Below are 12,167 nucleotides of genomic sequence, written 5' to 3'. Positions count from 1 at the left end.
ACACACCGATCCTCCCTGTTTTATTTTAATTTTATTTTAATTTATTTTAATTTTATTTTTTATTTTTTATTTTTATTTCACAGGCAAAGTTTTAAAAACTGGTATATCATTTTTGGACAAGGTAAAGGGAAGCACAGTGCAATCTGCCTCGTCTTTGACAACTGAAAAGCATATGAGCTTATAGAAAAAAGCTTATAAAAGTGCTTTGTCTCTGCCATGCAGAGAGCATATCCCTCCAAGAGGAAGGTTTGTGATTCAGGGGGAAAATCCCATGACAAAGCCTTAGCCCTAACAATTGCATGTAAAAGAGATTAAGTCATGGGAAACTCTTGTGAATAGAGTTGCATGAAAAACTCATGAATAAAAAGAAACATGTAGCAACATGAAACATGCCTAGCTTCAGGTTTCACCACAAACTTGAAACACAGACCATGTTTACAGAATTGTTCGCTGGGGTACATGCATCTTTTGAGCAAACAGGGGCCTAATTTCAAGAGATGTTGGGGGGGTGGGGAAGGGCATGGCTTGGCTTTGCATCAAAAGCATTCAACATTAACCTTTTCTGGTATGTGTTGACGTGAAAGGAGAGGAATCCTGGTATTCTCAAAGGATTGCTGGTACTACTTCAGATTTGGTGTGGCTCAGGATCGCAGTCCCAGTATACTATGCAGTTTCCAAGTGACCAGGAAGACTCAATTCTACTTTTAAGTTCTTGAAGGGCAGAGCATGACAAACAATACCAGACAACTAGTATCTGATTAGCCAAGTTTGAAGAAAAAAATCCCAGTTCCAAACCTTCTCCTTCGCATCCCGTCATCCAGGTAGTCATGCCAACCTGTTGTTTCATTCTACCCCACTGTGCTTTCCAAATAACTAGCTGGCTGATTTTATTTCCCTGTAACAGTCTATGCTTGCTATTGCATGCTATGCATGCTTGCAGTGGCATGGAATAGCAGGAAAGGAAGCAAGTGCTAGGAATAAACTGTGGCCCATGGTCAGCTGACAACAAATGCTTCATCTTTTTCTGCCCTATTGTTGTTTCACACTGCCTAAATCTGGAGACTGCTATGCAACCAGTAAGCTTAAAAGTTGCAGTTTTGTATCTCTGTTATGTACCTCAAGTGCTATTTGTGATCTGTCGTGAACACCTAGGAGAAACATGGCTCTACTAAGGTGTTTCTAGGTGGGATGGAAAATGGATTTTATCATTAATGTGGAAGGCATTATCTGGCTGCTGAGCTGGAGTCTTACTAGTTCCTTCAAAAATCACTAGAGGCTGCCCTGTGGTCGGGCTGCAGTCAGGCACCCTAGCTTGGGGTTGGAGGAGAAGGAGGCACCAGCGGTGGCCGTATCAGTAGCGGGAAAGATTGGAGTTGCGATGATCAGGGCTCAGAGCTGGAGAAAGACAGCACGAGGGCTCAGAAAGCGTGAGGGCTGGAGAAAGGCAGCATGTAGAGCCAGGACCTGCAGCCCGCATACTGGAGGCCAGGGAGCGGCACGAGGGAAATTGGGGCACTGACTGGGCCAGAAGGTTGAGCAGAACACAGGGAAAGCCATGGGAGGCTGCTGTGCCCAGCACCCTGCATGCAGTGTCCTCCTCCTCAGGCACTCTGCGCCTCAGGTGTCCGTCCGCTCCTCCGAGCTGGAAGGGGATGGTACAGGGATCTGTGCACAGCCGCCTATCTCATCACCCCACGGGAGAACACCCTGCTGGCATTCCCAGGGCACTGCCCAACGCCTCTCCTTTATTTCAGCTGGTTGTGTGTGTTGTGTGTAGTGTTACTGGTACTTCAGGCAGCCAGGACTGCTCCAGCAGCCTGCTGGGACACACTCCCCTCAGCTGCCTGTGGCCCTGGCTGCTGGGGGTGGCGTTTGCCACACGCCGCAGCTCAGCCCGTTGGCCTAAGATGGCTGACTGATCGATGAGCCAGGCGAGGCGGCAGAAACAGGCCTTCGTGCGCCTTGAAGAGGACGGCGGGACGCGAAGCCGCAACCGGCCGTCACCCGCGAGGAGAAAGCCCGGGCCCGGAGGCTGGACACCGGAGGCGGAGGCGCGCGGGGACTCCTGGGAAATGTAGTTCTCCCCCCGAGCCGGCCGTTCCGCCGCCGGACTCCTCCTTGCGGGGCCTGCTGGGAGTCGTAGTTCGTCTGGCCCCTCACCTCCGCAGTGGCCGCGCACGGCGGCGCCGGAGAAGACTACCGCTCCCAGCGCGCACCGCGCGGCGGGCGGCTGTAAACAAACAGCGCGGAGGGCCATGGCGCCTGGGGGCTGTGCTGTGGGGCGCTGAGCGACGGGGTCCCTTCGAGGGGGCCGGGGGCACCCATGGACGACAGTAAGGTACGGGCCTGCCCGGGCGGGGCGGGGAACGGCGGGGCTCGGGGGCTGCGGCAGCGAGGGAGGAGCCGTCCCCTTGGCTCTCGTCGCTTGCTGAGCAAGGTTTAGGGCACAAATGGCACGGTTATATGAGGAGCGGCTGGGGTTGTTCGGTCTGGAGAAGAGGAGGCTCAGGGGAGACCATATCGCTCTCTACAGCTACCTACACAGGAAGGTGTGGGGAGCTGGGGGTCGGCCTCTTCTCGCACATAACTAGTGATAGGACTAGAGGGAATGGCCTCAAGTTGCACCAGGGGAGGTTCATGTTGGAAACGAGGAGACATTTCTTCTCAGAAAGAGCACTCAGGCATTGGGACAGGTTGCCCAGGGAGGCGGTGAGGTCACCGTCCCTGGGGATGTTCAAGGAAAGGTTGGACCTGGTGCTTAGGGACATGGTTCAGTGGGTGATGTTGGTGGTAGGGGGATGGTTGGACCAGATGATCTTGAAGGTCTTTTCCAACCTTAATGATTCTATGAAGAGAAAATGCTTGGTGTAATTTCTTAGGGAATAAATCTAAAACGTTTGAAAGTGATCAGTAATTGACCAGTGTATATGATCCACCAAATGGATCAGGAGTATGTGAATGGTTTATGCTAATTTGACAAATTGACATTTATACTCCTTGGTTTTATTGAGGCCTTGTCTGAAAGCTGCAAAGATGGGTGGGAGAATCTGCATCACTGAAGCCAACGAAATGCTCACAGTTGTGAGGACAAACTGGATGAAACAGTACGTGTGATCAGGGCAGGAGTTTAGAAGATATGGAAGACTTAATTCTTGAGGCATATGTAGCTACTTCATTTCTCTTGTGACAGAATTAGTTTATTTATAACAGATAACTTGCATTTTTTTCATTAAAAATAATTTTTATACTATTGTTATGTTTTGCACTAATGAGACAGGTCTTTGCTCTTTTTTGCTTAGAAAAACTGATGTCAAGTGAAGGAAAGAGTAGGCCAAGTGGAATATTTCCTCTTCCTATCTCATGTCTCAAGTACAATTTCATAATGTAATGTTTTCATATTATACTTACACTGAGATACTGTCAAGGGCTATGGCTTTGAAAAGGGTGCTGCCCAGAACTACTGAGTGTGGTGGTTAGTAAGGAAAACTGAAGATCTTTGTTCCCTCAGCAAGTTTTACGTTAGGTAATAGTCTTAGACGATATCAGATCCCCATATCTTCTACAGAAAATAGCTGATACTAGTCAGTAAGAGCTGGCTGCTTTGAAAAGTTTCACTATTGATATTTTGTAGGGCTGCAATTCCTTTCAGAACAAATTCATGGGGCTGCAGGTTGCCCTTAGAGTTTGGTGTCTCTGTTGAAGAGATCCCATTGCTGTTGGGAGGAGGGCGCTTCCCATTTTTGTTGCTGTGTCAGAATGAGGCAAGCACTGTTTATACTTCATTTTATAGCCAGCTACATCTTCCAGCTCAAGCCAGCATGTCCTTGAAGCCTTCTAAAAGTTCCACTGAGTCACATTTTCCTTGTTATTTGAAGGGCTGGACTGTGTGATCTGAGAGTCTTATCGTGGAATTGAACGAGTGTGACTGTGAAAGGAATTTCCCTATAAAAATGAGGTCATTGAATTACATCATTAGTGAGGTAACTATTCTATAGTTACATCCACTGAAGTTCAGAGTTTTCATAAAGAAAACATAACATAAAGAATTAACATAAAGAATTTGGAATTGTAGGCTGTAACGTTTTCCCTAATTCAAAGTGCACTATAATTTAGTCGTACTTGGATGAAGAGAGCGTAAGAGGCATGGTTCCTCTTAGCATATTTTCTCAAAACGAGAAGGAAGTAGTAAAAACTAAAGGGAGAGACAGAAGATCTAAGGGTCAGATGTAGAAAAGTTCTTTCACGCTCAAGTTTAAAAGGATGTTTTTAAATTATTCAAACAATAAAAAATAACCCCAACTATGACCTGCTTTTCTGTTGAGCTTCTGTGAGGCTAGGACTTGCTCAGATACTGATCTCATTTATCCTTGCTGTGGTTTGAGCTATTATTGGTTGTCCAAGGAATAGAGTTTAGTGATGTAGCTGTTCTTTGTCAATTAATCACAGTTAAAATAGCACTTATGTGCCTCCAAAGTATTTAGACATAAGAAAAAGGAGAAATTCTGTTACTGTAATTTCAGCATTGATAGGTGATACTAGTTGATTAGTTTACAAGACTGTATAATTTGTTATGTTTATTATATAAATCAGGAAGCAGGGTGTCTGTATTAAGGTAAGAGGCATTTTTCACATTCGTGGTAATAAAAATAACCCTGGTAACTTTTAAAATACAGTTCTACCTAGCTAACTGCAATCTTTTATATTTATTATGGGTAAACTTTCAAAATACTACTGTGAGTAATTAACTTCTCAGTTATCACTCGGTATCTACTTTTTTATTATAAGAGTAAAACTGAAACAAGAACAACAACAAACAGAAATAGTTTGGGTTTACCCTCTTTTATTACAAATATTTTCTTCCTGTAAGGAGAAGATAGCTTTTGAAAATAAAGGCTGAGATGAATGTATTTTTCCTTTAAAAATGTGCTGAACCTCAGGTGAACACGTGAGTAGATAAAGTTTTAAGAAAAGGTGTACTTGGGAGACAAATATTACACTGAAATGGTATTTTTTAATTTAAAGTGGGATTTATTTTTGAAAAAATGTATACTGCATCATTCTTGGATTCAGCAGTGGAATATAGTGAATTCCGTACTTTTTGGTATGCAAAGGAAAATTGTGTAATACACCAAACAGCTTTATAAAATGTCATCTTAGTTTAATACAGCTACTGTTAGATACACAAATGGGGGGGGGAGGGGAGGAAGAGCTTAGGAAAACCTTTCATTATCCAGTTAAGATGACAATGAACTACTTGACTCCTCAAAATTTTAAAACAGTGGACCTCATTCTCTTGCAAATTTTTAATTCCAGGTTAGTTTCTCAAGTTTGAACAGGCTTGTTCTTGGTGGTTGGCTTTCTTTTGCTTTTAAATAAATAGCATGAAGAAGCAAATTCCTTTATACCTGTAAAAGAGACTGTTGCTGTTGAAAGGATGGGTGCTCAGCTCAGAGTCTTGGTGTTCCTGCAGACAGGTCCCGGAGCTGTGGACAAGAACATTGGTCTCAAGGTCCAACTGTTTTTAAACTTCTGCAAGCTTATGATGAGGCCAGTGAAAGAAAAGCCCTTAAACAGGTCAGAGGCTTTTCAGGTGCTAATGTAGTCTGAGATGAAAACTGAATGCTCAGACTAGCTGTTCTTATGGGATGTTAATGTTTATGGATCAAGCGTCTATAGGTGTCTTGCCCTGGTGTTCACATAGCCTTTGCATTTTGGGGAAGAACTTGGTGATAGGGCAGGGGAAAGCCCACAGCAAAGGCCACACGTGAAGCGTTGTGCTGTAAACCCTGGCTCTAGTACATCAAATATCTGTGTGTGATCCTGAGGCAGGGGGAGTTTGCTGTATATCATGAGTGACAGGGATACAGACATCCCTTGGAGGGAGTGCAAGAGCAAGTTAGGTGTGAAATCTGGGTAACATACTGGGCTTGACAGGTCTTCGTTCATGAGAGATCCTCCAGCACTTCTCTGTCTATGACTCTCGCTGTTGTGGGTGACCAAGATTACGAAGAGAGGGTCAATCTTCCAGGCAGTCCTGGAGTCAACTCCGAGGAATGCGCTGAATGCTGCAGCAAGGACTGAGAAATAGCGCGGAGAGCAAAGTTTGTTCTGTTTTCATACTGATCCAAGCTGTTAAGGGGAGTGGCTACTATGTTTTTACCCTTTAGGGCTCTTCTAGAGCATGCAGGTTTGTAAAGTGCTATAGTATTCTTGCATCCAGGATCTTGTTCAAACATAAAATATTTTCATTTCTGCTTGTTTTGAAATATAAAATCTAAATAGCTTAGATTATAATTTGAGGTAGGCAATTTCAAATCCTCAAGTGTTTTAACAAGTCTCTTGTTGCTGGACAGCATTGCTCAGCTGACGTGTCTGCTTTTTTACATTTACAGTGCGTAAGTAAAATGGATTAGCCTAAACCCCACAGAGCAGCTAGAACAATTTTATTTCATATTTGTAGTGGGTTAGGAGGATAGCGTTAGTCTAGGAGTTTAGGAGGATAGAACGTAGTATAGCATTACTTGACCATCGGTGTTGCGTGTTTCAAGCACTAGATAGTTTTGAAGTACCTGGGTTCTTTTAGTATAACCTGTCAGTGTGCATGGCATATTGGTGGATACGCTTCCACGAGGCTGTAGTTGTGTTTTGTGGGCAAGAAGAGGATTCTGATCTATCAAGAGGTAAGGTGTAATGCAAATGATTGCTAGAATCTAAATAGTGACTCTTGCACTGAACCTTAGTACTTGCTCATCTTGACTTGTGGACACCTGCTTAATGCTTTATGAAAACTTGATGTTTATTTCTAGCTTATGCCTTTTTTTTTTTGAGTAGACATTTCAGCAAAAATAGTCTTTACATACCTGTGCTAAAGATTACCTTCTTAGTACATTAACCACTTTGTATGAGTAAACCTTTAGGATTAATTTCTGTTGACATAACTGCTTAAGACTTGTAAGTTGTTTGCTCCCTTAATATCTTAGGTTTTTGGGTCATGATCAGATGCATTTTTTGAGTGCTTGCTCAGTGTGATGCAGGATGCTGAGTCTGGCAGTCAAAGTTGTTTAACTAACCTGTGTAAAGCATATAAAATGCCATACAATGGAGGAATAACCAGTATGCTTTCTAGCTGAGTTATATCTACAACTGTGAGTGATATGCTGTGACTTAAAGCATTGAATAACTTCATTTTTATTAGGACTCTTGTGGCTAACTTAATTTGATAATTGATTTTGAGAAAACATTTGCAAACATGACTAGATTTTTTTTTCCTTCTGCCATAATGAATGCAATCCTTAGGCTTGGTTTTTATTTTTCCCAATCATTTTTATAGCTTTATGTAATTCCTGTACATGATCATCAGTTTCACACTAAGTTAGATTCTGTAGACCTATACCTGCAGCTACTAATACAAACAACAGTCTGCTTAAGGTGATTTCTTGAGTTGGATCTCAAGTCCTGGCTGCTGTAGCACTTGGGAGCTATCTGTGAATGAGCTGTGAGCTGCTGCAAGATACAGAACTGGTCAATGCTCTCAGCATTGCTGAGAGGTGCTTTGGGTAGCGCTGTTTTGTTCAGTACCTTCAGGGGTGCCAGGCCAGCTTTACCAGAAGCAGCTCAGATCCTCAGGGAATGCCAGCAGCCATTCTGTGCATCTCCTTTGGAAGGAGGAGCTCTCCGTGACACCTTCTGGCAGTGCCATAGAGATCTGCCGGATCCCTTTGGGCAAAAAAGAAAAATAATCCAGAACTCTGATAGCTTCAGTTAGCTGCCCTGATACAGACAAAGCCATTTCCAATTCCAGGTCAATTAATTTTGAACACTGCTACCAGGTGAGTGATACTATGATCTAAGTGCTGCATCAAAAAGGGAGGAAAGCTATGTTCTATTCTCTGAAGTCTGATTGAACTGAAATATGGGCTTGGTTGGATTTGTGACAGATGCATGTTATTAATAATTCTGTGACAGATTTTATCATTAGTTTTGTTCTGCGTCTCGATGGCGTGTGACTCCCTGAAAAAACAAATCCCTACTGCTGAATGCTAACAGCTCCCACCCCTTTATAAACTTCAGAGGAATACAAAGGAAATACAATATGTTTGCCTGCTTGTTTTTTGTTGGTTTGTTCAACGTCATCTAGCACTTCTGCCCATTTTTCTTTCACATCAGCATAGCAGCTGGCTGGGCAAACATGATTCTAAAGCCAGGGAGATACCGTAGTGTGTAATGGTGACAGAGGATTTACCAGGCCTTTTTCCCCCAGTTGGGTTGCTTCAGGCTACAGCCAGAGCTTCTGAATACTGGAAAGGAAAAATTACTAAGGATGCAGGATTTGGTTAGATCACTTATTACACCAACTGTGCAAGGTTGATGGCTAATTATATGGTGAGCTGCAGTTTAGGAGCCATGGAGACTGAATCTTTCAGGATGGTGTGAAGGCAGATGATTAGGGCCTTGCTGCTGAAAGTGAGAGTTAAAAGGAGGGAAGCTCTTCATTATTTCCATACCTGGTGGTAAGGGCACTAGCAAGCAATGACTTACGAGGTGCAGGCCTTTTTTCATCCCGTAAGACACAGCGTGTGTGCAGGGCTGGTGCAGCGATAAAAGATCGTGGGGGGACAAAGTGCAACTGGTGTACCTCTCTGTAGAAACCTCTTTAAGTTGATGGGAGGGAACAGAGATAATTGATAATGGTAGATCCAGGATGCAGTTGTGATGTGCAAAGCAGTCCACAACTGGTTGATTTAGTTGCAGACTACAAAGTGCTTTGAACTGTTTTGTGTCCCCTCTGTAGGTATAGCCACAAAAACATGTCTTTAAACTCAGGGTTTGGACAGAGCTCACTTGATCCTCTTACAGCAGTGACAATGCTTTCTCCCTTACCCTTCATACATTCTCTCTGTTGATGTGACTCCTACCTTGAAAAAGACACCAGCTGCATATAAGCCCACACAAAACACTTTACAATAACAGGTCCTTAAATGATTATGTGAATTTTGTGGTGTTGGATGGATTTGAATGATGTGAAGCTGTGCTACTTGTGCATACTTCTCTTGATGCTTGCCCAAGGCTCTGGCCTTAAAGAGGCTGGGTGATGTTTGCAACTAATCTTAATTCTCTGCTTGTGAGAAACAGCACAGTAGCAACGGCTCATCTGCCTGAAGTTGTGGTGGAAAGGCGTGACCGTGATGCAGTGTGCTGGGATTCTTGTCTGGAGGGCTCGCCCACTGCTCGGGGGGTCAGAGCTCAAAGAGTGGACCAGGAAGAGCTGACATGTGTCTCTACAAGGGCTTATCTAGCTCTTGAATTCAAAAACTTAGCTCCAACTACCTTGTGTTGACCCAGAAAAGCCTCAGGTGTTAAGTCTTGGAGAACTTAGGTACTTTGGCTGTGGTGTGTAATGTAGCATCCAGAACTCTATCTGGGGATGTTTTCCTTCAGAAGCAACAAGTTGCACAAAGCTTTATATAAAAGCAATTGATTGGTACAGATGTGGCAGATGTTACTTTGTGCCTTGGACCAGGTTGTCCTATCCTGCAGCACCAAGTTTAATGGCTTAGCACGTGTTAATTACAGTAATGGAAAACAGTACTGGAACACAGTATCTGAAGATCTTAAGGAGAACACCTTGGTGGCGTAAATGTATTATTCAACTTGTGTTCTGTAGTTCAAATGTAAAAGTGACTTTTTTGTTTGCTTTTCTGAATGTGCTATGTTTGTTTCATTATCACTAGATGTCCATTAACTACTTTCTCTTCCTCCATTTGATTGTAGGGGCAGCTATTCTTGAATAAATTAGGAGAGGCAATATACAAAAGGCTAGATTATGTTGGCATGTGATTGTTGACTTGGTTTCCAAAGAAAGAATAGACTCAATTGTATACTCCATTTTTTCATTCTAGCACATCAATTCACTGTTACTGTTTTTACTGCAGCCTGCTAAGTTTGTAGAACAAGTGACTTCTTTGAATGTCAAAGCTGACTTTTTTTGTAGCGTTGCAAAGTAAAAAGTGCCTTTTTTTGTTATGAACTCTGATATTTTGAATAGTGCCTTTTAGAAAAAGTACAGTTTATAAACAGTATGGTGAAATACTAAGCCAGCAGTGAAATTCTTATATGTAGGTGTGTTTCTCCACACCCCCTCCATTCAAACAGTGTGGTCAGAATGCAAATAAAGAGAAATTCTCACTTCAGAGGGGAAGTGGGGCGTGTGGCTGATGTAATACTTACAGGGCAATACTACCTGATGGCCAGAGTACTAAGTTTCATAACATGTCTAAGACTTTCATGTGCCACATTCTCATGCTAAGAGGGAAATATATGGGTGGGGAAGCACAGAATAAACACCAAGGAAACTATTCTTTTATATTTGTAGCAAGAGAAGCTTTCAGACCTGTAAAAAGGAACCATAAAGAAAAGGGCAGAATGATCCAAAACCTCCAAGGGATAGGACAAGCTGTTGTGGGGGTCACGTTTCTTCAGGGGAGATCTAAGTTAGGCACGGGAAAAACTTGATGCTGGGATAGTTTGCATAAGGAGATGATTTTCTACCTTGTGTAGTACTGTTTGTAAAGTGAACATGGCCAAAGTGGTTAGGTTCAGCTCCATTGGAGGCAGCAGAGGTAGGGCTCAGTGTAACTGAATTCCTTGTTTAGTAAAAATCCCCAGAAGATTCCTTTGAAATAAAGCAAGATGGAGGAAGTTCAGATGGCTGGTGGATAATTCTGAGATGTTTTGTCTTTAGAGGAGACTGAAACTATAGTCATTTTACTGCAGCAAAATTAGGTTTTAGGTTGTAATGATATAAATCTTTTTTTTTTCCTTCCAATTTTAAGTGTTAAAGTCAACAAGGTATTGTTGAGCTGGCAATTACTGGGGCATGGGTTGTTAATAATTCTAAATCAATTTTGCTAGAGAGTTGACTGGTCCTCTTGAGCCAGCTATAGGCACAATGACATGGTTTCAGTGTTCCCTTTGCAGAACATTATCTCTAGCGTACTCTTCATTTCCAGGTGGTTGGAGGCAAAGTAAAGAAGCCAGGCAAGCGAGGTCGTAAACCAGCAAAAATAGACTTGAAGGCAAAACTTGAAAGAAGTCGTCAGAGTGCAAGAGAGTGCAGAGCCAGGAAGAAGCTGAGGTACCAGTACCTGGAAGAGCTGGTTTCAAGCCGAGAGCGAGCCATCTGTGCTCTCAGAGAAGAGCTCGAAATGGTAAGAAACTATCACTTAATTTATGTTCAGTATCATTCAGGGTCTACTGTCATGGACATTTGTTCTTGAAATCACTGTGACTAAAATGAATGGGATTTGGCCAGCCATAAAGTATGAAAGCATCAGAAACAGATGGACTCAGCTGCTTGCCTGCTTTGCATGATGAATAATGAACTTCGTGCTGCAAGTTATCAGCTGGTTTTGAACTGGAAGTGAGCAAAGAAAGCACCTTTGCATATGACTCTTTGAAGCATTTCTTTTGGAAAACCTCTGATAGAGGTGGAAAGAGGTAGAGTTTGGAAAGAGATGGGGTAAAATATCAGTGGGGACATACACCCCCAGTGTGTTAGTGCTTCCAGTAGACTTTTGTCTTTGTGTGGGGGAGGCTGGTTTTGCAGCATACTGTCCGTTTACATGTGTAAATGGTTGTGCGGCTATCCCATGTTTAGATCACATAGAAGATGGCTGTCTTAGCCAAATAAGCTACATTAACAAAAGAGAATGTTTCATCTAGAAATAAAGACTCAGTTCCTCACTGATATGGAGATGTCATTGATGTTTCATTTACAAGCTTTAGGCTTGTTTGATGAGGCAGGGCTGGTCACCAGAAATGAATAGGGTTAGTATTAGGTGGAAAGTTGGTCAACTGACCATGGGCTCTTCAGTGTATTTTGGGGTTTGACAAATAAGAATTTAAGATGAGGGAACTAGGAATAAGGCAAACATTCTGTAACTCTGCCTTGCACAATCAGGAAGGACCTCTTAATAGTCAGTCAGCCCCAGAGTCATGTGAAATATTTGTTTTTAATAGGCCATGAACTGGAACGGTATTCTGGCATGCTAACAGCAAGAAAATGCACAAAGTGTTCCATGTTGTTTAATAATTACAGTATTGTGTCTAGCTCTGCCACTGAGTAGCAGTTTATTGACTGAATCAGGATTTACTGAGGCCAGGTATGC

The 12,167-nt window shown here is 42.8% G+C and overlaps 2 protein-coding genes across 2 annotated transcripts in view; one reads left to right on the top strand and one right to left on the bottom strand.

Moving 5' to 3' along the window:
• The first annotated feature begins 1,733 nt into the window (after positions 1–1,733).
• CREBL2 (cAMP responsive element binding protein like 2) overlaps positions 1,734–12,167 on the top strand; it is a 12,579-nt gene continuing 2,145 nt past the window's right edge. The window contains exons 1-2 of the mRNA XM_080573050.1: positions 1,734–2,338; positions 11,010–11,207. Of these exons, the coding sequence (XP_080429176.1) occupies positions 2,324–2,338; positions 11,010–11,207 (213 nt within the window). The 5' untranslated portion in view covers positions 1,734–2,323. The remainder of the gene's footprint in view (positions 2,339–11,009; positions 11,208–12,167) is intronic.
• LOC308185205 (uncharacterized protein) overlaps positions 4,821–12,167 on the bottom strand; it is a 38,159-nt gene continuing 30,812 nt past the window's right edge. The window contains exon 2 of the mRNA XM_080573014.1: positions 4,821–7,716. Coding sequence (XP_080429140.1) covers positions 7,601–7,716 — 116 coding nt within the window. The 3' untranslated portion in view covers positions 4,821–7,600. The remainder of the gene's footprint in view (positions 7,717–12,167) is intronic.

Source organism: Anser brachyrhynchus, assembly GCF_964034855.1.
Source record: "Anser brachyrhynchus genome assembly, chromosome: 1".
In the NCBI taxonomy this organism is placed as follows: domain Eukaryota; kingdom Metazoa; phylum Chordata; class Aves; order Anseriformes; family Anatidae; genus Anser; species Anser brachyrhynchus.
Note: the sequence above shows the minus strand (reverse complement) of the source record. Positions and strands in the feature narration are given on the sequence as shown.